General features: G+C 43.6%; 1 protein-coding gene across 2 annotated transcripts in view; it reads right to left on the bottom strand.

Moving 5' to 3' along the window:
• Window positions 1-26,635, bottom strand: part of LOC124776478 (neither inactivation nor afterpotential protein C) — a 372,945-nt gene that overhangs the window by 278,416 nt on the left and 67,894 nt on the right. For both annotated transcript variants that reach the window (XM_047251492.1, XM_047251493.1), the window contains exon 6: window positions 117-268. In XM_047251492.1, the coding sequence (XP_047107448.1) occupies window positions 117-268 (152 nt within the window). The remainder of the gene's footprint in view (window positions 1-116; window positions 269-26,635) is intronic.

Raw genomic sequence — 26,635 nt, 5'->3', positions numbered from 1 at the left:
CGACGACATGATCCGGCTGCAAACCCGTGAAGAATATCAAAAGCGTGTGTTGTTGGAGACACAGGTACTGCTCTGAGAGTTTTCTGCAGCTACAGAGCGGCCAGAGACTCACTCACCTATGGCCCAGACGTCGACCCTGTTGTCGTAGCCGCCCTCCTCGCCGGCCTCCGACGCGGCGACTCCCGAGCAGCTGCTGATCAGCTCCGGGGCCATCCAGCACGGCGAGCCCAGGCAGGAGTTCCTGCGGCCCGTTGGAGACTCCAGCTCCCTGCACACAGACACAGTAGTCGCGGTCAGCACGCAGCACTCGCATTCTGTTCGGCGGCGGTTCAGATTCCCAACCTGCCATCTATATTTAGGTTTTCCAAGGTTTCCCTAAATCGCCCGAGACAAATTCAGTTATAGTAAGATGGTATCTGTTCTTTCGGACACGTCCGAAAGAACAGATACCATCTTAGTATATGTATAGTTAAGGCTCACCGGCCACTTGACCATCATCTTCTTCTGTGCGAATGCACAAACAGTGCCCGAACTCTTACGGGAATCGGCAACGCGCCGCGAGTAATGAGTATAATGGGCGGGGGCACTACGAATGTAGTGCGGGACAATACGTTGAGAATGTGGGTTTCGCGGGAGGCGTGCCAGAGATAAATCCCTGCAGTCGCGCTATCCTCTGTGTCCTCGGTGGCTCAGATAGATAGAGCGCCTGGCATGTAAGCAGGAGATCCCGGGTTGGAGTCCCGGTCGGGGCACACATTCTCATCTGTCCCCGTTGACGTATGTCATCGCCTGTAAGCAGCTATAGGTGTTCATTCCATTGTAAATTCAGTTATGGTTCAAAAAATGGTTCAAATGGTTCTGAGCACTATGGGACTTAACAGCTGAGGTCATCAGTCCCCTACAACATAGAGCTACTTAAACCTAACTAACCTAAGGACATCACACACATCCATGCCCGAGGCAGGATTCGAACCTGCGACCGTAGCGGTCGCGCGGTTCCAGACTGAAGCGCCTAGAACCGCTCGACCATCCCGGCCGGCTCAGTTATGGTTCCCTTGACTTTTAGTTTACCTAGTTTCAGTGAATGGCATCGTGTTGGCAATGAGGATGAAAATGCATGCTTTGTAATTTATGAAACAAGAACTGTTTTAAACACCAATACGAGGCGAAGTCATAAGGTTTTAATTGTTATTGTGGTCTTAAGTCCAGAGACTGGTTTGATGCAGCTCTCCATGCTACTCTATCCTGTGCAAGCTCCATCGCCCAGTACCTGCTGCAACCTACATACTTCTGAATCTGTTTAGTGTATTCATCTCTTGGCCTCCCTATACAATTTTTACCCTCCACGCTGCCCTCCAATACTAAATTGGTGATCCATTGACGCCTCAGAATATGTCCTACCAACCGAGCCCTTCGTCTTGTCAAGTTGTGCAACAAATTTCTCTTATCCCCAATTCTATTCAATACCTCTCCATTAGTTATGTGATTTACCCATCTAATCTTCAACATTCTTCAATAGCACCACATTTCGAAAGCTTCTATTCTACATCTACATCTACATGATTACTCTGCAATTCATATTTAAATGCTTGGCAGAGGGTTCATCGAACCACAATCATACTACCTCTCTACCATTCCACTCCCGAACAGCGCGCGGGAAAAACGAACACCTACACCTCTAACATTCTGCGTGGTGTCTGTTTGTTCTATATCATGTCTGCCTACCACTTTCACGCAACGACGCTCTGAGTGTGTTTTTTAGGGAATTGACTAGTTTGAACCTGGGACCTGTTGCTGGTAAGGAGACGCCAGACCACGCATGACATGTAGAATTCAGAAGAGTTCAGTGAGACTAGCGATGATATAACCAAATACTTTATGATTTCAGCGTCAGCTCCACTGCACTCCCTGTAAAAGAATCTTAATACTGACTAAATTTAGTGGAAGGGGTTCAAGGCTTTGCTATTTTTAGTTAGCTGGTAAAAATAACGTCGAAAAAGCAGTTAAGTTTACCATTGGAAATTTTATTCTACTCACAAAACATTGTTTATATATTGCACTATTGAAAAACGGAAATGTTTTAATACAGGAGGGTAAAAACCAACTGCGTTCAACAAAAATGTGAACGAATATTCCCTGAATGGGTTTCCAAGTTCTACAATGGATCGAAGGATGACCTATGCCATATCACATCTATAATCTATGTTTAAATTAAGTTTCACAAAAGAGAAAACTATCAAAATGGTCTACAGTGGCCCTCAATTATCTTTAATTACTTATCCAACGCGTCGTAAATTACAGTGGCTGGTGTGGCTTCTCAATAACTATATAACAGAAAAATCATCGCGTTTCAGATTTTTACTTCAAGTGGCAAATGTGAACACCATGAGCTTTAATTGACGATCGACACTAGTATTACGCAAAAAGGGGATGTAACAGATGAGACTTCTGCAGTTCTGAGTGAAGCTTTATGCTCTGTTATGCAGCATCGCGTGTGTTCATTACCTTGTCAGCGTTCGTCTGGGGGCGGCGGGCAGCATAGCTCCGCTCACCTCGATATCTCGGAAGTAACTCTGTCCTAACTTCTCCTTACTACAATTTACCGAAGTTGGTTAAAAAAAAAACTATCTGGCTGTGTTTTCATCTGACCAATCAGGGTCTCAATGTTAACCTTAAGCACCACCTACAAAAATTCTGTCTATCCAATGAGAAACGTTATACTTTTCGTGGTGGGGCAATGTTTTTAAAGTTTGCAACGTAACAGAGACGCGAAAAAGTCTCACGCTAAAACTTGCAGCTGGTGTGGTCCTTTTAGCGTTATCGTAAGATCTATACTGTTCTTCTGGGGGGCTCTATCTTTTAGCATGGGCTGGGGGGTGGTCCAAATTAACAGAGACGCGAAAAAGTCTCACGCTAAAACTTGCGGGTGGTGTGGCCCTTTTTGTGTTATCGTAAGATCTATACTGTTCTTCTGGAGGGCTCTAGCTTTTAACATTGGCTGGGGGGTGGTCCAAATTAACAGAGACGCGAAAAAGTCTCACTCTAAAACTTGCGGGTGGTGTGGCCCTTTTTGTGTTATCGTAAGATCTATAATGTTCTTCTGGAGGGCTCTATCTTTTAACATTGGCTGGGGGGGTGGTCCTGGCGTAACAGAGACGCGAAAAAGTCTCACGCTAAAAGTTGCGGGTGGTGTGGTCCTAGCGGTTAGCTGGTAACGTGGGTGTCCGTCCGTCCCTTATCGTAGGGCCTTCCAGCTTAACACGGTTCTGCTCTCGGCTTCTGTTCTCGTTTCTCCCCTCGGAACTGCGTCTGTCTCACGGTGGGAAGGTATGACCTTCATTTAGGCATTCTCTTGTTAGTCTGTGGTATTCCATTTGCTCACTCGTTACTCGTATTACTTTGGTTAATTTAATGTCATGATTTATTCGGAGCTATGTGACATACTACTGGATTTGCTTATCATGTCAGGGTTTTCATGGAAGGTGTTGGATTTGCCTGACAACTTACAAACCTTTCTGTTCGAGCTCTGATTTCTCTTATTATATTTTGATGATCATTCCTACCTATGTAGGTTGGGCTCAATAAAATATTTTCGCATTCGGAAGAGGAAGTGGGTGACTGAAATTTAGTAAATAGATCTCGCCGCGACGAGAAACGTCTTTGCTTTAATGATTCCATCCCAACTCGCGTATCATATCTGCCACACTCTCTCCCCTATTACGTGATAATACAAAACGAGCTGCCCTTTTTTGCACCCTTTCGATGTCCTCCATCATTCCTACCTGGTAAGGATACCACACTGCGCAGCAGTATTCTAACAGAGGACGAACGAGTGTAGTGTAAGCTGTCTCTTTAGTGGACTTGTTGCATCTTCTAAGTGTCCTGCCAGTGAAACGCAACCTTTGGCTCGCCTTCCCCACAATATTATCTTTGTGGTCTTTCCAACCGAAGTTGTTCATAATTTTAACACCCACGTACTTAGTTGAATTGACAGCCCTGAGAATTGTACTATTTATCGAGTAATCGAATTCCAACGGTATTCTTTTGGAACTCATGTGGATCACCTCACACTTTTCGTTATTTAGTGTCAACTGCCACCTGCCACACCATACAGCAATATTTTCTAAATCGCTTTGCAACTGAAACAGGTCTTCGGATGACCTTACTAGACGGTAAATTACAGTATTCTATTCTCTACTTTTATAAACTATCGCCCACGTTTCACTTCCATACATAGCTGCACTTCATACAAATACTTTCAGAAACGACTTCCTGACACTTAAATCTTTAAATCTATACTCGATGTTAACAAATTTCTATTCTTCAGAAACGCTTTCTTGCCATTGCCAATCTACATTTTATATCCTCTCTACTTCGACCCTCATGAGTTATTTTGCTCCCCAAATAGCAAAACTCCATTACTACTTTAAGTGTCTCATTTCCTAATCTAATTCCCTCAGCATCACCCGATTTAATTGGACTACAATACATTATCCTCTTTTGCTTTTGTTGATGTTCATCTTATATCCTCCTTTCAAGACACTCTCCATTCCGTTCAACTGCTCTTCCTGGTCCTCTGATTAGTATTTTGCAGCTGTGACTTATTATTCTGATAGTTCGGTAATTTTCACATCTGTTAACACCTGCTTTCTTTGGGATTGGAATTATTTTATTCTTCTTGAAGTCTGAGGGAATTTCGCCTGTCTCATACATCTTTCTCGCCAGGTGGTGGAGTTTCGTCAGGACTGGCTCTCCCAAGGCTCTCAGTAGTTCCAATGGAATGTTGTCTACTCCAGGGGCCTTGTTTCGACTTTGGTCTTTCAGTGCTCTGTCAAACTCTTCATGCAGTATCATATCTCCCATTTCATCTTCATCTACATCCTCTTTCATTTCCATAATATTGTCCTCAAGAACATCGCCTCTGTTTAGACCCGCTAAATACTCCTTCCACCTATCTGCTTTCCCTTCTTTGCTTGAAACTGGGTTTCCATCTGAGCTCTTGATATTCATACAAGTGGTTCTCTTTTCTCCAAAGATCTCTTTAATTTTCATGTAGGCACTATCTATCTTACCCCTAGTGAGATAAGCCTCTACATCCTTACATTTGTCCTCTAGCCATCCCTGCTGAGCCATTTTGCACTTCCTGTCGATCTCATTTTTGAGACGTTTGTATTCCTTTTTGCCTGCTTCATTTACTGCATTTTTGTATTTTCTCCTTTCATAAATTAAACTCAGTATCTCTTATGTTACCCAAGGATTTCTACTATCCCTCGTCTTTTTACCTACTTGATCCTCTGCTGCCTTCACTATTTCATCCCTCAAAGTTACCCATTCTTCTTCTACTGTATTTCTTTACCCCACTCCTGTCAAATGTTCCCTTATGCGCTCCCTGAAACTCTGTACAACCTCTGGTTTAGTCAGTTTATCCAGGTCCCATCTCCTTAAATTCTCAGCTTTTTGCAGTTTCTTCAGTTTTAATCTACAGTTCATAACCAATAGATTGTGGTCGGAGTCCACATCTGCCCCTGGAAATGTCTTACATTTAAAACCTGGTTCCTAAATCTCTGTCTTACCATTATATAATCTATCTGAAACCTTCTAGTATCTCCAGGGTTCTTCCATGTATACAATCTTCTTTCATGATTCTTGAACCAAGTGTTAGCTATGATTAAGTTATGCTCTGTGCAAAAATTGTACCAGGCGGCTTCCTCTTTCATTCCTTAGCCCTAATCCATATTCACCTACTACGTTTCCTTCTCTTCCTTTTCCTACTGTTGAATTCGAATCACCCATGACTATTAAATTTTCGTCTCCCTTCACTACCTGAATAATTTCCGTTATCTCATCATACATTTCATTAATTTCATCATCTGCAGAGCTAGTTGGCATATAAACTTGTACTACTGTAGTAGGCGTGGGCTTCGTGTCCATCTTGGCCACAATAATGCATTCACTATGCTGTTTGTGGTGGCTTACCCGCACTTCTATTTTTTTTTCATTATTAAACCTACTCCTGCATTACCTCTATTTGATTTTGCATTTGTAACCCTGTATTCACCTGACCAAAAGTCTTGTTCCTCCTGCCACCGAACTTCACTAATTCCCACTATATCTAACTTTAACCTATCCATTTCCCTTTTTAAATTTTCTAACCTACCTGCCCGATTAAGGGATCTGACATTCCACGCTCCGATTCGTAGAACGCCAGTTTTCTTTCTCTTGATAACGACGTCCTCTTGAGTAGCCCCCGCCCGGAGATCCCAATGGGGGACTATTTTACCTCCAGAATATTTTACCCAAGAGCATGCCATCATCATTTAATCATACAGTAAAGCTGCATGCCCTCGGGAAAAATTACGGCTGTAGTTTCCCCTTGCTTTCAGCCGTTCGCAGTACCAGCACAGCAAGGCCGTTTTGGTTAGCGTTACAAGGCCTGATCAGTCAATCATTCAGACCGCTGCCCCTGCAACTACTGAAAAGGCTGCTGCCCCTCTTCAGGAACCACACGTTCGTCTGGCCTATCAACAGATACCCCTCCGTTGTGGTTGCACCTACGGTACGGCTATCTGTATCGCTGAGGCACGCAAGCCTCCCCACCATCGGCAGGATCCATGGTTCATGTTAGTTACATGTTGGATAGATACGCGGAAGAGGACGTTCAGATTTTGGAGACTTGGAGGAAAGAAAACTTTGGGTCGGGACTCAGAGGAGGACATTCTGACACTGGAGACGTGGCAGAAGGCAGATTTGCATTTTTGTGTGTCAGACCATCACACAGCGGTTGGTGAGTAGATCTCGGCTGTAGGACTGGCCGTATGCGGGACTCGAATCTCCAGGGAACAACTAAGGTAAGAATATCTGGCACAGACTACTCGCGTACATTGCTTTCAAACTCGAGTAGTTACGTTGGTTTGATACTTAGCCAGGTATGCGTAGCTCATCCATAGCCTAGCATGGTTTATTGTTTGCATGTAGGTTTCATACGTCTTGTTGAAACGATCGGCCCAATCACTACGCACTCATCCATAGTCGTGCCTTTTCTGGAATGTCCTGTTGAGGTGAGGTTAGTCTCATCTCACTTGTCCCTTGTGGGTTTTGCCCAATCAATCTACTTCTTTTTTAAATCTGTTTCAATGCTCATAACTTTTCTTTTATATGTATTTTATCACTCATGGTAATGCATAATTATTTCTTTCTTGTTTATGCATGTGTTGTAAGGAATAAATGTAATAGATTAGGGTCAAACTGGGAAATAATTTTTAATTCAGTAGTTAGATGAACTCCCTTCTAATCACTAAACCATTAATGATTTTGTAAGCACCAATACTCAGAACTCATTTATTCATCATGTTGTTCAGTGCATTGCGCAACGTATCCAGTTCCGCAGCTAAGTTCATGGGGAGTGATCTGCCTCTCAGTCGGCGCGACCTGTGCTGATCATTATAGCAGCCAAATGGCTTGTTAGCTCGGTTGGCATCTAAAATTATAACTGAGTGAGATTTGTACAGTTTTGCACTGAAGCTATGTTTAGTGACTTACGTTGGTGTACTCACACTCGTTAATTCTGCTGTCCTGAATGGACCCCGATCTGAGTTGTTGAGGGTAGCTTGTGAAAACAGTTTCATTTTAAAAAGGTATGCCTGTGTATATCACATATATTGTTCATAGGAATAGGCCGTTGTTAGCGTTTTGCTTCCCCCTATACGGCCATTTCAAGCACAGAGTTCAGATCATTTGTAATCTTTACTTTGTTTTCTTGTTTTGGGGCTAAGTGTGTCGCCTTGGACGGTTAGGCAATTCTTTGCATAGATCCGTTCAAATAAGAATTTTAATGTGCGTAAGTTAATGTAATATTGTGTTAAATTATTTTCTAGAGACAAATTGCACATTACCTTCTAGATTTCATGTTTCTTGGATGTGAATGTTTTCCTAGTCTTATTTAATTGAACACTGCTAATCTATGCTCAGTCTTATTGGGAAAAATCCGAATTTGATCCTGATGCTTTAATTTTTAATATTTCCTTTGAGATGGAAGGTGGGGACATGTGAACATGAAGGTGGAGCAGCTCAGAAATAAAAAAAAGGTGTTTTGTACGCTATTTTATTTTTCAATGGGCAAACCCACCAGTACGCTTCGTTTCCTGATTAACCTGTTCTTTTTTATCTTTCAAATGTACCCTCCAAATAAAAAATTAATGATGTAACTTCATTTAATCGAAGTGATAATTAAAACATTATGACTACCCTTCGTTGTCCCGATCGTAAGTTTGCATAAAGTGAACGTGCAAATCGATAGGATTATATAATACTGTGTGAACTGCTTGTATTGAACAGCTGTATAATAGGATCCTTCTTTGGAATGATGGTCGAGCTTTGTTGGTATCAGCTATGTTACTTTTGATAGTTGATGTGCCGTGTACGTATGTACTTAATGTTCACCAAAATACTGTTCAGAGTTTCCTCTACTACGTAACACAGCTTTACTGAACTTACCTAACGATTTCATTTATTTATAATGAAAATTGCATTAAATTTAATGTGAATGCTGCCAACGACGGAATTTCTTCAAAACTGGAAATGGCTGAAATAGTTACAACACATGGTTCCTATGTCGTCTTGATGTCGTGCAAGAAAAGAATGTACCGAATATTGCCAATAATCATCCTAGACCTCGTGCTACGCCACATATCTGTCTCTGCAACAAAAAATCGGGGACGTATATGAAATCGAACTCCTTTGGGTTGAAGCTCAAATCTCATTCGGGACACAGTGAATGCAAAACGGCACCTTGATATGCTTGAAAATTATGTTCACCGTATTATATCCACATGAGACAACTACAAAGTTCTTTATGCAAGCTGGGGCCCCGCCTCACTTCCCATATCCTGTCCACACACGGCTAGACACACATTTTCTAGGACGTTGGTTGGGACATCATGGCTTCCTTAAATGGCCAGCAAGAAGTCTTGACCTAAAGTCCTTTCATTTCTTTCTCTGAGAGTGGGCGAAAGAGGAAGTTTATCGCTCAAAAGTAAAAAGTCTTGAAGGGTTGTAGGATCGAATTCACCTAGTTTTGGAAACGTACCGCTGGATTACCTGCAGAATTCTGTCACAAACGTCCACGTCCATTTACGGAAACTGGTAGGAAATTGTGGTGCTTAAGCTGAATTTTAGCAATGCATAACGATTCTACTACTGTAAGGAACAAAATGTTTTTCGTTTCATGAAAACTGGCTAAGTATTAAAAGAATTATAAACAATTTTTAACACCCTGTACTTGGATGAAAGTGTGCCTTTTTTTTATTTTTTTATTTTTTTTACTGTGAAATTCTATCGTTGCCACATGCAGCTAATAATTCTTCGATTGATTATTGCTTGCGTTTAAAATATCACTTTCATTATGTTTGTCTGAAAGTGATCGTTTACATTTACAGAGGATACGCAAAGAACTGCACCAAAAGGTGTGATGATGTCTATTTATTAACAGTCAATTAGTTTCAATCGAGCTACTATCTTCATATCGCCTATATATGCACAAAAATCTGTAAGAAGTATTACATGACGTTTACAGATTAACACACCATCAAGTTAAAAGATAGTTGCTTGGCGTCAAAGACATGACTGTTTTCAGTTATAGCTTTTAAATGGAAAGATTAAAAGTAAAATATACGAGTTCATACGTTTAAAAGTTATATTTATACACAGTGGTTTAGTAGTAAATTACATGTCTGGAAGCCGAGAGGTCGCGGGTTAGCCTCCCGGTCTGAGCACGGAAATTTTCAGTCTGGTTTTGATTTAGCCTTCATCTCTCAATGATGTAAGGAATCGACAGGAACGACACGTAATTTGGATGCCAAGTTAAGCCGCTTGTAGGTCCCCTTTCTTTCGTTAGATAACTGAAGTAGGTTAGGGACACGCTAGTCGCCAAAGGGACTTCCAATTGAAAAACTTGCACTGGCCCACTGAGACACATGCATTTCAGATATAGAAGCATATAGTACGAGTAGCTGTCACATATACTTGCATCAGTTATCTTATATCATCTTCGTCAGTCAGAAAATGCAAAGACTAGCACCGAGCGAGGTGGTGCAGTGCTAAGCACACTGGACTCGCTTTCAGGAGGACGACGGTTCAATCCCACGCCCGGCCATCCTCATTTAGGTTTTCCTTGATTTCCGTAAATCGCTTGAGACAAATGCGGGCTGGTTCCTTTCAAAGGGCACTGCCGACGTCTTTGCCCAACCTTCCTACTCCGATGAGACCGATGACCTCGCTGTTTGGTATCCTCCCCCAAACAAACCATCCCAACCCAAAGATCGACACTGTGTTGCAGTGTCTTGCTTACTATCTAAAACCAAAGTCGTATCATAAAACGACGACTGAATCAGCCGATGTTTGTTTTCATTACGAGTACAGCGATATTGCTTACAACTTAGCATATCTAAAGATTTGTATACAATCCAACGCAATATCTTCAGGGAATGTATAACTTAAAACATAGATGTCTTTGATTGTGGACGATGAATAAAACTGGTAAAATAGTGGAAGCTACATGGGTGGTAAAACACAGTTATATACATGCAAAAGCGTAAACAATCCTTCGAAGCGTGTTCGTGCTATAGTTTTGGATACAATGGAAGCGCTTCATAATATTATTATTAAACATTATTGCTCTTAAGACAGAGATTAAACTTGAATGTTACAGGATCATTCTTTTTACTTTTTTTCTTTCTTCTTTTGTCTCTTTCTAAAATATCTTTATTCTTTGACTGTATTCCTATTTTCTTCGTACTGTCGATATTCTACTTCATAAATACACTGAAAAGCCAAAGAAACTGGTACATCTAACTAACATCGTGTAGCGCCACCGCGAGCACGCAGAAGTGCCGCAACACGACGTGGCGTGGACTCGATGAATGTCTGAAGTAGTGCTGGAGGGAACTGACAGAATACAGAGCTTCCACCCCCTTTGAACAGTCCCCTGCTGACACAGTCCACGGATTCATGAGGTTGTCTCCATATCCGTACACGTCCATCCGCTCGATACAATTTGAAACGAGACTCGTCTGACTAGGTAACATGTTTCCAGTCATTAACAGTCCAATGTCGGTGTCGGTGAGTCCAGGCGAGGCATAAAGCTTTGTGTCGTGCAGCCATAAAGGATACGCGAGTGGGCCTTCAGCTCCGAAAGTCCATATCGATGATGTTTCGTTGAACGGTTCGCACGCTGACACATGTCGATGGCCCAGCACTGAAATATGCAGCAACTTGCGGAAGGGTTGCACTTCTGTCACGTTGAACAACTCTCTTCAGTCGTCGTTGGTCCCGTTGTTGCAGGATCTTTTTCCGACCTCAGCAAAGTCGGAGATTTGATCTTTTACCGGATTACTGATATTCACGGTGCACTCGTGAAATGGTCGTACGGGAAAATCCTCACTTATTCGCAACCTCGGAGACGCTGTGTCCCATCGCTCGTGCGCCGACTATAGCACCACGTTCAAACTCACTAAAATCTTAATAACCTGCCACTGTAGCAGTAGTAACCGACCTTACAACTGCACCAGACACTTGTTATCTCACACAGGCGTTGCCTATCGCAGTGCCGGTTTCTGCCTGTTTACATATGTCTTTAGTTGAATACAGATGCCTTTACCAGTTTCTTTGGCGCTTCATCGTATAAATATGGTGCGACGATCAGAGCTCCATTCTTTCAGTGCGGGTGCACTCTTGCATTAATCTGAAATGGCGAGTAAAGGGTCCACGGGTAGGTGACGTTACGCTAGGAGCGTATAACAGGCTGGGAATTTGGATGACATAGGAAGCGTGCTCGGATGGCTGAAGCAGGGGGACAGTGTGGCCAGGCCTCGGGTTACGACCCCTGCCCATTTTGCCCCCTGAGCCCCCACCGGTCCACTATCCCTTAGAGTAAAAGAAAATAAAAAATAATAAAAAAGCAGTTATGGGAACTCTCACGTTACCAGGAGATCCGGGTTCGAGCTCCGGTTTCGCACTGATTTTCACCTGTTACCATTCATTTACTTCAATGCTCACGTACGGCTAACGTCACTGGAAAATTGTCGATAATAGCGAGATTATAACGTGTTCCGAATACGAATTATTCTGGGTGAAGTTCAGCACTAAAGGTGGGTCAAAAACGGTAATCTGATGCTTTTGTATATCGCCTGCCTGTTGTTGTAGAGAGCTTCACGAGAACTTGCAGAATATCATTAGTAATTTTTCTGATGAAGTCGTAATAGGGGGTGACTTCAACTTGCCAGTTATAGACTAAGAGAGAAACGCTGTCAAAACTGGGACCAGAGACCGGGATTCATGTGACATTATTTGGAATGTCTTTCCCGAAAATTACTTCGAGCAGATAATTAAAGAACCAACTCGAGAAGGTAACGTCTTAGACCTCCTAGCAACAAACAGGCCTGAACTTAGCGAATCAGTTAACGTTGAGGAAAATGTCAGTGATCATTAGACTGTGACAGCAGCATGACAACGGGTCTTACGAAGAATGTTAAGAAAGATAGGAGGATATTATTGCTTAGCAAGAGTGACAGGATACAAATTAAAAAGTATCTAAATAGTCAGCACGAAATATTCAGTCTGGGACGAAGATGTGGAGCACAAATAGAAAAAAAATACAAAAGCATTGTTCAGTGTGCCTTAGATAAGTACGTTCCGAGAAACATCTTAACGGATGGGAAAGTCCCACCCTTTTTAATAGCCGGTTAGAAAACAAAGACAGCTTCAGCACAGATTCAAGAGGTGTCAAGACGTAGCTGACAACAAAAGTCGAACGAAGGTAAAATGAGCGTAAGGAGAGCAATGACAGAAGCGTTCAGTGACTTTGAAAGTAAAATTTTGTCAACCGATCTGAGTAGACGCCGTGAGATCTTTTGGTCTTTCGTAAAATCACTAAGCGGTTCGAAATCCTCTAATTCATTTACTCAGTGACCATACTGGCACCGAAATGGATGATAACATAGAGAAGGTCGAAATACTGAATTCGGTCCTCCGAAAGTTTCACCAAGGAAGATCATAACACAATCACTTCTTTCAGTCGTCGTACAAAGGCTGAAATGGCAGGTGCTAAGGTATACGTTCGTGGAACAGAAAAGCAACTACAATCGCTTAGGAGTGGAAAGGTATCAGGAGCAGATGAGATACCTATAAGATTGTGCAAAGTTTATGCGAAAGAGCTTGCTCCCTGTCTAGCAGCGTTTTATCGTAATTCACTGGATCAATTTAGGGCACCTAGGTACTGGAAAAAAGCGCTGGTGATTTCCGTTTTCGAGAAGGATTGTAGGTCAGATGCACATAATTATTGGCCTATATCGTTTACGTCAATCTGTCGTAGAATTAATGAACATGTTTTAGCTTGAAAATTATGATGTCATCTTCATAAAAATCAACATTGAGTCCTCAAACAGAGATCTTGAGTAACTCAGCTCGCTCTGTTCCTCCATAAAATCCGTAGTGCTGTAGACAACAGCATTCAGGTATATGCCGTATTCCTCGATTTCAGGAAGGCATTTGATACCATCCCGTAGTGGACAAATTTGCGACTGGATTCAAGACTTCCTTGCAGGCAGAACTCAGCACGTCGTTCTTAACGGAACAAAATCGACAGATGTAAAGTTAATTTCCGGAGTACCCCTCGGAACTGTCATAGGTCCATTACTGTTTACAATGTATATAAATGATCTAGTAGATATCGTCGGAAGCTCATTAAGACTGTTCGAAGATGTCGCGGTTGTCTATAAGAAAGAAGCAACTCCACAAGACAGTACAGATTCGCTAAACGACCTGCAGGGGAATGATGAACGGTGCTCTCTCTGGCAATTGGTCCTGAACTTTAATAAATGTAACACATTGCGCATGAATAGGAAAGGAAAACCATTACTCTACAATTACACTACGGATGACAAGTTACTGGAAACAGTATCTACCGTAAAATACCGAGGAGTAGCTATCCAGAGAGATCTTAAGCGAAATGGTTCAAATGGCTCTAGGCAGTATGGGACTTAACATCTGAGGTCATCAGTCCCCTAGACTTAGAACTACTTAAACCTAACTATCCTAAGGACATCACACACATCCATGCCCGAGGCAGGATTAGAACCTGCGATCGCAGCAGCAGAGCGGTTCTGGATTGAAACGCCTGGAACCGCTCGGCCACAGAGGCCGGCTTAAGCGGAATTAACACATAAAAGTAATAATAGGAAAAGCAACCCCCAGACAGATTCATAGGAATGATCTTAGGGAAATGTATCTCATCCACCTAGGAAGTGGCTTACAACGCGGTTGTTCGACCGATTGTTGCCTATTGTTCATCAGTCTGGAACCCTTATCAGGTAGCACTGACGGAAGAGAGAGACAAGACCCAACGAAGAGCGGCACGTACAGAGATGGTCGAGAAACTTCGGTAGCACACGTTACAAGAGAGTCGTTGTGCATCACAGAGAGGTTTGCAATTGAAAAGTTCGAGAGTGCCCTCTCCGGGAAGTGTCGGACAAGCTGTTACTTTCTCCCTAATACCTGTCACGAAATGACCACGACGAAAAGATTCGAGAAATTAGAACCAATACAGACGCTTTCTTGCAGCGATTCTCCCCACGTGCCACTCACGAGTGGGACAGGTAAGGAGAGATCGGTTAGTGGTACCAAAAGCACCCTCCGCCAAACACCATTGTTTGTCTGTAAGAAGCCTTTTGTGTATTAAGCACATCCGAAGATGGGTATTATTTTTCGAAACCGGTGATGTGAATATTTTTTGTAAATCAAAGAGATCGATGATGTAATAAATAATTATACAGACATTACAAAGGTCTCATAATTTGAGTTGGCAGTATAGCAATACGTTTTATAAAAATGTCTCCTAACCGCTTTCCCAGAAAACAAACATTCGTCTCGTCATATATGGAGGGGACTATAAACGCATAAACGGCGGAAGCAGCTTGGCCTTCGCCGACCGCGGTGGCCGTGTGGTTCTAGGCGCTTCAGTCCGGAATCCCGCGACTGCTCCGGTCGCAGGTTCGAATCCTGCTTCGGGCATGGATGCGCGTGATGTCCTTAGGTTAGTTAGGTTTCAGTATTTCTAAGTTCTAGGGGACTGATGACCTCAGATGTTAAGTCCCAGAGTGCTCAGAGCCATTTGAACCATTTTTGAAGCTTGGCCTTCCAGATGACAGCTTACGTGCCTTAGCTGGAACAAAGTACTGAGAACATAAAACTTTAATGTAATCTTTCATCGTCCAGCAGAAATTTCGGCTTTCTGGGATCTACATAAGATCATCAATAGCTGCGCAAGGCAGGCGTTTATAGTATTCCTTGAGAGTACGAAATATCTTACGTAAGGCAAACCATGTGCACTGTTCAGGCCGCTGAGGAGCTGCAGCAACATACCCTTGTACTATAAGGGAGCTATTGTCTAACACAGTACTTCCAATAATCAGTCGATGGACTGTAGAAAAACGAAAATAGTGGCTTATGTGTCAAACTTTTGGTGCTTCATCACCAAGGAGCAAGTGTACACACGACTGTCTGACCACCTGATCAAACTAGGCGGTCGTTTCCTGCTTGAAACTGCATAGAGTCCTGTTATTTGGAAACTTCGTGCAGTGAGTAACGGAAGTCTTTCTGGGACTTCACTAAACAAAGATGATCCATAAGATAACGATCAGTCGAGCCTTCGCAACGGAAGACTTTTGCAGCAATGCGCAGTAGGAACGCATGTACTCCAGCAATGGCTGCATAGCGAATTACGATTATTCCAGGCACGACCCACACACACAGGAGCTCAATGAACATTCACCCGTATACACCTTGAATATGTCTTCGATGTTTTGCGCCGAAATATTGTGGAGATTACATACTGAAATCCAAAGTTAAGCGCTGTCGGGCTTGGTTAGCACTTGGATGGGTGACCGTTCGGTCTGCCGAGTGCGGTTGGCAAGCGGTGGTCCATTTAGCCCTTGCGACACCAGTTGATGAGCTACTCGATTGGGGAGCAGCGGCTCCGGTCACAAAAAGTGACAACGACCAAGAGAGCGGTGTGTTGACCGAATGCCCCTCCATAACCGTATCCAGTGACGCCTTTGGATTGAGGAACACACGGTGGTCGGTCGGTACCGTTGGGCTTTCAATGCCTGTTCGGACAGAGATTTAGCTTTTGTTACTGATATCGGTATGATCGGGACACGTAAAGAGGCGATCAAAAGTGATAATTCTCGTGGTGACTTTCAACTCCACTATGTTGGTAGTATGGCTTGAGGGAGGAAACTGAAGGAAAGGCTACATCGTGGGCCTCGGGGCCCAGGTGCTACAGGCAAATACAGGAGAGTAGGTCGAGCAATTTGGAGAACTTGTATGATCTAGTACTAGCGCTAGAGCTGTGGATGACTTGCGATGAAACACGTCAAAAGAAAGAGATAGCATCCCATCGAAATTTCTAAGAGTCATTAACGAAATTCGAAACAAAGCGATTATTGAAATTAGTGTGTAGATTATATGAGACTTGAGACATACCATCGCACTTTCTGAAGAATGTCATCTACATAATTCAGAAGATAGAAAGAACAATTGAAAACCGTAAGTGCTTGACAGTCAGCTTGATAGCTCGTGTATCCAAGTTGCAGACCAGAATGATATACAAAAGAATGGAAAAGAAACCCGAGGACTTTTTATATGCTGATTATTTCGCTTTATGAAAGTTAGGGCATGAGGCAGTTCTGACATTGCGCTTGTTAACAGAAGCAAGAATTAAGATAAATCAAAACCCTTTCGTTGAAATGGTTGACCTTCAAAAATTTAAAGTAGTATGTTTCAAATGCTCACAAAAATAGTGTTTACCGTACGAAAGACATAATGACATATAAAGCAGGCAACATTCTATAGTGCATAACGAGAATGGCAGTTCAAGAAATAAGTGTTCCGACTAAAAAGTGCAAAGCTGTACTCTTCCTGCTGCGCTGTTCAAACTGTATATCGAGGAAGCAATGCAGGTTCAGATGTCGGAGTAAAATTCAGCTAGCTAATGTCACTGATATCATCTCTGAAAGCGAGGAAGAATTACAGGATGTGTTGTGTAGAACGGACAGGCTGTTGACAGAATATGAATCGAGAGTAAACCAAAGGAAGATGGAAGAGCTGAGCAGGAGTCAAAATCTGATTAGAGACAAGCTTAACATCAGAATTGAGGCCGAAGCTAAACACCGGGGGATGGAAAGAAGAAAGACATAAGAAGCAGATTAGCACAGATAAAGAAAGTATTTCCCAGCCAAAAGAGGTCTAGTAATATCAAATGTAGGTCTTAATTGGAGGAATGAATTTTGAGAATTTATGTCTCGAGTGCAGCACTATATGGAAACGAATCCTGGACTTTTGGAAGACTGAAAAAATAAGACAGTTGAAGCGTTTGAGATGTGGTGCTACAGATGGTTGCCAAAACTTAAGTGAGCTGATGAGATAAGAAATGATTAGATCTCCGGAGAATGAACAAGAAAGCATTAGCTAGGAGAAGAGACAGAAATATAGCGCAAATTTAATGGGAAAAGCTGTAGTCGCAGAGGGCAAATACTGAAGGGCACGGTAGAGATTGGAAGGCAGTGTGTTAGGAACTTGGATTCAAATGTAACTTAAGCACCGAAACTAAAAGTTTACCTTGGCGCCAGATGAAAATTGCTGGTTCAAGTTGTTGTAGGGGGTCTGTGTGGTGCAGCTAGCTCGAACGCTGGTTACGCAATGGGTGTCGATTCGAGGTGATGACAGCACAACTACAAACTGGTGCTTTGCGTACTCCTTTGCATTAGGTGTAATTCAGTTACAGTTATGCAGCAAAGTTTCCGTGGAGAGTACGGTAGTTCATTTCGTACACAGTAAAGGGCGCATTGCACCAATGACTGGCGAGGTTGCCCGATTTTACGGTATGTGACTTCCGTTGTGCAGCTATGCAAAATTACTCCGTATATGTGCCTTCCTCATCAACAAATTTTCGTGAATTATGGCGTCACATTGTAAGAACTGTGAACACAGTAATTGCACTCATCAGTTTATCTTCTTGATGTTTCTCGTGACTTCGGTGAAAGGTGCACTGAATATTTGCGAAAGGAAAGTGAAAAATTTGATCCTAAATGAAAGCGTGAAACGTACCGCAAAGTTGTGTTGTTATGTATGTAATATATATACCCTTGTAAAACCACGTGGTTCTTTGGAAAATACGCTGATGGGAAAAAAAGTCGCAACACCAAAAAAGAGTTGTGTGACATAAATGAAAATTGGCAGGAATTGGTAGGCGTAATTACAATGAAATGAATACCCCTAGCTCCATACAGGCGTTGATATGTCAACGGGGACAGTTGAAAATTTGTGGCCCGACCGGGACTCGAACCCGGAATTTCCTGCTTACATAGCAGACGCTCTATCCATCTTTTTTTTTTTTTTTCGTTGTTGATCGTTGTGTTTGGTCGTTGCGAACGTCACATGACATCCGTTCAAGTTCGTTTGTTGATCCTTCTACTCAGTTGTTTTATGACAGAGGCCAACCAGCTCTCTGACCGAACACGCCGTGCTACCGTGTCGGCATCCATCTGAGCCACCGAGGACACAGAGGATAGTGTGACTGCAGGGACTTATCTCTGGCACGCCTCCCGTGAGACCCACATTCCCAGCTTATTGTCCCGCACTATATTCATAGTGCACCTGCCCATTATACTCATTTATACTCATTACTCGCGGCTTGTTGCCAATTTCCGTAAGAGTTTGGGCACTCTTCGTGAATCCGCACAGAAGAAGATGGTCAAATGCTCCGTGAGCCTTAACTATATATGTATATGAAGATGCTATATATATATATATATATATATATTGGTAGGCGTGTTTTTACATCTGAGAAATGAGGTCTGTTCAAAATACGCACCAGTCGCATAATAGTGGCAGCAGTGGCGCCACTATGAAGATCCAAATCAGATTTGTTTTAAATACACGCTGTAGCATTTGTGGGCGTTAGTTACCCTTGAGATGGGACGGGGTGAGTTGATGTTAGTCAAGAACGCCTTTACAGAAACAAAGACGACATTATCAACACTTCATTGAATTTGAAAGATGTCGTGTACTAGGGCTACTAGAAGCTGGATGTTCCTTCTGCGATAATGGAGAAAGGCAGGAATGTAGTTACTGTACACCACTGCTGGCAGCGGTGGTCGCAAGAATGTACGCCCGCAAGGAATCCGGGCTTTGGACGGCCGCGTGGCACTACCGGGAAGACACCTGACTCAGTTGTATTGTATTGCATCTACAGCGGCAATTTGAGCACCAAACAGTACTACAGTGACACAACGAACTGTTGCAAATAGGTTACTTTAAGGACAGCTCAGTAGCGTGCGATCCACTGACCCCAAACCACAGCCAATTGCGACCTAAGTGGTGTCAAGCGAGAGCACATTGGAGGTCAGTTGTGTTTTCTGATGAAAGCTGGTTCTGCCTCGGTGGCAATGATGGCCTTGTGATGGTTAGGAGGCCAGTTAAGGGCCTGTGCTACACACACTGGACCTACTCTTGGAGCTATGATCTGGGGTGCGATTTTGTGTGACAGCAGGAGCATTCTAGTGGTTATCCCAAACACTCTGTCTGAAGGTCTGTACGTCAATATCATGGTTCGACCTGTTGTGCTGCCGTTCAAGAACCTCATTCCAGGGGGTTATTTTCCAACAGAATAACGCTCTCCCATATACTGATGTTGTAACACAACATGCTCTACAGAGTGTCGACATGTTGCCTAGGGCTAATCGATCACCAGAACTGTCTCCAATGGAGCACACATGGCCCATCATCGGACGGCGACTCCATCACCATCCACAAACAGTATTAAACGTCCCTATATTGACCCACTAAGTGCAACAGACAAGGAACTCTCTCCCACAAACCTGTACAACACAATGCATGAACGTCTGCATGCTAGCATTTAACATTCTGGTCGGTACAAATAGTTATTAATGTACCTTCATTTTACATTCGCAATGGCTTATCTCACTCTTGCATTAACCTGTCATCTTGCAGTGTTAACCACTTAAATATTTTGCCTAGTCAAATGTATTCCCGACATTTCATTACTCTATATTAATTATTTTTTAGTGTTGCGATTTTTGTCGTCAGTGTAGAAACTTTGATCAACTTTTACATTCTCATTTTTATTTTGCAGTTCACACTTAAGTGGTTGCCACAGGGATCATGAAACATTTTCAGGCTATTTCGCGACCGTTCTGTTCTCGTGGGACAATGAGCATCTAAATCTTTACTTACGGGCTCTGATTTCTCTTAATTTATCACGATGATCATTTCTCCCTATGTAGATGGAGAAAAATTGGTGATTGAAATTTCGTGAAGTGATCTCGCCTCTGCGAAAACAAGTTTTTGTTTTTGTGATTGCCTTTACAACTTGCTCATAATATCCATGGTACCCTCTCCACTTTTACACAATAATACAAAACGAGGTTCTTTAAACTTTTTCGATGTCTTTCTTATCTGGTAAGGATGTCATACAACGCAGATGGCGAACAAAAAAAATGGTTCCAGTGGCTCTGAGCACTATGGGACTCATCTTCTGAGGTCATCACTCCCCTAGAACTTAGAACTACTTAAACCTAACTAACCTAAGGACATCACACACAGCCATGCCCGAGGCAGGATTCGAACCTGCGACCGTAGCGGTCGCGCGTTTCCAGACTGTAGCGCCTAGGACCACTCGGCCACTCCGGCCGGCAGCTGGCGGACAAGCGTAGTGTAGGCAGTCTCTTCAGTAGATCAGCTGCATCTTCAGACTATTCTGTCAATAAAAGGCAGCCTTTGGTTAGCTTTCGCAACACCATTTCCTATGTGATAGCTCCAGTTTAAGTTGTTCGTAATTGTAATATCTAGGTATTTAGTTGAACTGACAACTCTTCAATTTGTGTGATTTACCATGTACCCGTAATTTGACGAAGTTTTTAAGTAATTCTTGTGGGAGACTTCATAATTTTTATCGTTCAGGGTCAATTACTACTTTTATGTCCTTGCAGATATTTTGTGTAAATCATTCTGTAATTCGTATTGATCTTCTGACGAGTTTACTAGGCGCGAAGTGACAGCATCATGTGCAAGCGATCCAAGAGGGTTGCTGAGATCGTCACCTAAACCATTTGTGTCAGGTGTCTTGTCACGGTCCGTGCGCCTCTCCCCGTGGGAGGTTCGAGTCGTTCCTTATCGTAAGTTAAAGTTAGATTAAATAGTGTATAATCTTAGGGACCGATGACTTAAGCAGTTTGGTCCCATAAGACCTTACCACAGATTTCCAGTTTTTCCATTGTTCAGATGAATAACAGGAGAGAGCCTGTAACGCTTCCTAGGGAAGCCTGGATATCACCTCAGTTCCACTAGACGACTTACCCTTAATTACCAAGAATTGTTACCTTCCTGACAGCAAATAACGAAGCCAGTTCCTCAACTGAGATGGTAGTCCATGACCACCAATTTGATTAAAGGAACAATGTCAAATGCCTCTTAGTAATCTAGAAATATGGAATGAACTTGGCCGGCCGTAGTGGCCGAGCGGTTCTAGGCGCTACAGTCTGGAACCGCGCGACCGCTACGGTCGCAGGTTCGAATCCTGCCTCGGGCATGGATGTGTGTGATGTCCTTAGGTTAGTTAGGTTTAAGTAGATCGAAGTCTAGGGGACTGATGACCTTAGAAGTTAAGTCCCATAGCGCTCAGAGCCATTTGAACCATTTGAATGAACTTGAGATTACCTATCGAAAGCACTCATTACTTCCAGTTGTGTTTCAAAGTAAAGATATTTTCTGAATCCATGCTGGCTATGTGTCCGTCGATTGCTTCGAGGTATTTCATGTTGTTAGAACACAATATGTGTTCCAAAATCTGTAGAAGATGTAGTGTTGCGCAATAGGATGAATATTTTTGAAGCATCCTGTACATCTAACAATAGTTGAGGATATTGGGTATAAGTACTATTTTGAGATGAAGTAGTTGGCTCCCGGGGATAAAGGGGAGGGGCGAGGAAGAAAACCCGTCCGACGACCCATGAAAATAATAATAAAAACCGAGAGCCTTGAGATATGGTTTTTTGGGGTGGTTCAAATGGCAGAGATTCCTGTGCGTCTACCGAGTGCCAAGAGGTTTCGCCGAACGTCGCGTTCACACGCTGCTGATCGTGATTCTCCAGAGCACACTGAGGAGACAGGAAACCGAGACGGACAAAGGAGCCCCTCTGCTCTGCTACTGTTGCTGCTGCTGTTTCTGCTGCTGTTGCCGCCGTGGATCCGGTCTTGGACGCTGCCGGCTCTGTGCTTCGGCCACAAAAGGCTGCGTTGTCCCCTCGCCAGCACGGCCAATTTGAGCGTCGGACAGCGATACCATCTCTCAGGTGGCGGTGTCAGTGGAGGGCCCCTCCGAAGAAAAGGCGGACTGCTCTGTTCCCGCGCTCCCCTGTCGGCAACTTCTGACGTGTTTGTCGCGCCGGGCCGCTGCGTCCGTCGCCTCGATTCGAGGTGGCGCGTCTGCGCTCCTCGATCGCAACTAAGTGGCGCTGCCCAGGGCGGATCGGGGAAACCACGCTCCACCTATTCTCCAAGCTATTCCGCATTCGTGTTCAGATTCCGTGGAGGTCACGGATGGTTCTCGCTTTAGAACGAACGACAACACAGTCGCTAATACCTAAAGAGGATCGGCACGCAGAATTTCTTTTCGTTGATGCTGAAAAACTGTTTCACAATTGTGAACGTGTCTTTGCCCTATCCACTACGACGGAAATGTGTGCGTTAATTCAGAGAAACGTATTATCGATTAACCTTCAGTCGCAAAGTAACTTCAGGCAAAATAAGATTTTATACACTACTGGTCATTAAAATTGCTACAACACGAAGATGACGTGCTACAGACGCGAAGTTTAACCGGCAGGAAGAAGATGCTGTGATATGCAAATGATAAGCTTTTCAGAGCATTCACACAATGCCGGCCGAATTGGCCGTGCGGTTAAAGGCGCTGCAGTCTGGAACCGCAAGACCGCTACGGTCGCAGGTTCGAATCCTGCCTCGGGCATGGATGTTTGTGATGTCCTTAGGTTAGTTAGGTTTAACTAGTTCTAAGTTCTATGCGACTAATGACCTTAACAGTTGAGTTCCATAGTGCTCAGAGCCATTTGAACCATTTACACAATGTTGGCGCCGGTGGCGACACCTACAACATGCTGACTGAGGAAAGTTTCCAACCGATTTCTCATGCACAAACAGCAGTTGACCGGCGTTGCCTGGTGAAACGTTGTTGTGATGCCTCGTGTAAGGAGGACAAATGCGTACCATCACATTTCCGACTTTGATAAAGGTCGGATTGTAGCCTATCGCGATTGCGGTTTACCGTATCGCGACATTGCTGCTCGCGTTGGTCGAGATCCAATGACTGTTAGCAGAATATGGAATGGTGGGTTCAGGAGGGTAATACGGAACGCTGTGCTGGATCCCAAAGGCCTCGTATCACTAGCAGTCGAGATGACAGGCATCTTATCCGCATGCCTGTAATTGATCGTGCAGCCACGTCTCGATCCGTGAGTCAACAGATGGGGTCGTTTGCAAGACAACAACCATCTGCACGAACATTTCGACCACGTTTGCAGCAGCATAGACTATCAGCTCGGAGACCATGGCTGCGGATACCCTTGACGCAGCATCACAGACAGGAGCGCCTGCAATGGTGTACTCAACGACGAACCTGGGTGCACGAATGGCAAAACGTCATTTTTTCGGATGAATCCAGGTTCTGTTTACAGCATCATGATGGTCGCATCCGTGTTTAGCGACATCGCGTTGAACGCACATTGGACGCGTGTATTTGTTATCGTCATACTGGCGTATCACCAGGCGTGATGGTATGGGGTGCCATTGGTTACACGTCTCGATCACCTCTTGTTCCCATTGATGGCACTTTGAACAGTGGACGTTACATTTCAGATGCGTTACGACCCGTGGCTCTACCCTTCCTTCGATCCCTGCGAAACCCTACATTTCAGTAGGATAATGCACGACCGCATGTTGCAGGTCCTGTACGGGCCTTTCTGGATACGGGAAGTGTTCCACTGCTGCTCTAGCCAGCACATTCTCCAGATCTCTCACCAATTGAAAACGTCTGGTCAATGGTGGCCGAGCAACTGGCACGTCACAATACGCCAGTCACTAGTCTTGATGAACTGTGGTATCGTGTTGAAGCTGCATGGGCAGCTGTACCTGTACACGCCATCCAAGCTGTGTTTGACTCAATGCCCAGGCGTATCAAGGCCGTTATTACGGCGAGAGGTGGTTGTGCCGGCCGCGGTGGTCTCGCGGTTCTAGGCGCGCAGTCCAGAACCGTGCGACTGCTACGGTCGCAGGTTCGAATCCTGCCTCGGGCATGGATGTGTGTGATGTCCTTAGGTTAGTTAGGTTTAAGTAGTTCTAAGTTCTAGGGGACTGATGACGACAGCAATTGAGTCCCATAGTGCTCAGAGCCATTTGAACCATTTTGGTGGTTGTTCTGGGTACTGAATTCTCAGGATCTATGCACCCAAACTGCGTGAAAATGTAATCACATGTCAGTTCTAGTATAATGTATTTGTCCAATGAATACCCTTTTATCAACTGCATCTATTCTTGGTGTAGTAATTTTAATGGCCGGCAGTTTATTTGAAGAAACAAATTTGACTTATAAAACATTTCATTTTACTTACATGGATTTCGTCTCGGCGGACAACACAGCCTCCGTAAATTTGAAGAACGACATCATCTCCACCGGGCTGTTTGAAACAGAACTTTATTAAGCACTCCTATATAGAGTATGCATCGTTCGTGGATATCTGTTTCGAGGTCGTGTCCATTGACGATTATACCATGCATTACTGTGCATGTCGTGTCATTTACGTGTTATACTACTATCCTCAGTGAAGGTGAAGAAGAATAACCGAATATGTGGAATAGAATGAACAGACTAATGAGTACTCGCTCGCGTAAAGTGAGAAATGTGGTTTAGAGTCCCGGTTCGTCACAAATTTTCATTGCTGTCATTCCCTTCAACAGTTGATGGTTGTTCGTATTCGCAACTATGAATACATTTCGTGTATTTCATAACGACTGTAGTCACCGGAGTGTTTGTTCCTTCGGACAAGCATGCATGTTCGAAGGAACATTGCACTGCAAGGAACATTCTTAACAACACAAGCACTGTAACATCGTATACATGAAATTGACAAGAAAAAGGAACAGGATGTTAGGATATGTGTTAAGACATGAGGGAACGACTTCCATGGTAAAAGTGGGAGCTACTGAGGGTAAAAACGGTAGAGGAAGACATCTAGCAAGAGATTGGAAAACATCTAGCAAATAATTGAGGACGTAGCTCGCAATTGCTACTCTGAGATGAAAGGTTTGACACAGGAGAGGATTTCGTGGAGGGCTGCATCACACCACTCAGAAGAGTGAAGACTCAAAAAAAAAAAAAAAAAAAAAAGAAAAAGTGTTGGTGGTGGTGGTGGTGGTGGTTAGTGTTTAACGTCCCGCCGACAACGAGGTCATTGGTCATTAGAGACGGAGCGCAAGCTCGGGTTAGAGAAGGATTGGGAAGGAAATCGGCCGTGCCCTTTCAAAGGAACCATCCCGGCATTTGCCTGAAACGATTTAGGGAAATCACGGAAAACCTAAATCAGGATGGCTGGAGACGTGATTGAACCGTCGTCCACCGAATGCGAGTCCAGTGTGCTAACCACTGCGCCACCTCGCTCGGTAAAAAAACAAAACGTTTTCACAGCTGCAGTGCACTTGAGAATCAGCATACGCTCGAAACTGGCTAGTAGCGTTTAATAAAGTACTCATTTAAAAATAACAGCCTGGCGGAAATGATGTCGTTCCTCTTACTTTTAGATACAAGTCGCACACCAAGATTATAATCACTACTGGTTTTGTCCATCTAGTGCCCATCTTCAGTATGTACACTGGGAAAAGGAGAAATACAGAGTGTCTCTCCTAAGAGTCGTCGGCCGCATTTTCTTTGGTGTTTCGGCGGATATTTGCAATTTAGTTTCTGCAACGTATTGCTGGAGTTAGCCCAAACAGATCCCGCTCATCACGCCTTTCCTGCAACGCCCAGAGTCTATGGAAAACGTCTGTTTATTTTCTGTTACAAACAAAATTATATTTAAAGCGGGATTTTACGTACCCATTCGACAGAGCAACGCCACATTAGTCTAGTGCGATATTCGTTTTATCGATGTGTATTAACAGGGACAGTGAAGACTAACTAGTACTCCAGCAGTGACATCACCGCCCTGGCCTACGCTGACTGATACCGCCATGCAGAAGCGCTGATCAGTCGTTGCTGGAGTACTGGTCATTCTTCGTCCCTGTTCATATGTGTCTGTAAAAGGAATGTTAGCACTACACTAATTTGGAACTAGTCTATGGAATGAGCACGTAAAATTCCGATTTAAAATTGATTTTGGTTGTAACGGGAATCAAACCGAAGCTTTCCATCGACATTTGGCATCTTATGAAACATGTGATCAGCAGGATTTGTTTGCGTTTACTGCAGGTACACGTTGAAAAAGAGAAATTGCGA

Source organism: Schistocerca piceifrons, chromosome 2 (genome assembly GCF_021461385.2).
Source record: "Schistocerca piceifrons isolate TAMUIC-IGC-003096 chromosome 2, iqSchPice1.1, whole genome shotgun sequence".
Taxonomy (NCBI): Eukaryota; Metazoa; Arthropoda; class Insecta; order Orthoptera; family Acrididae; genus Schistocerca; species Schistocerca piceifrons.
Note: the sequence above shows the minus strand (reverse complement) of the source record. Positions and strands in the feature narration are given on the sequence as shown.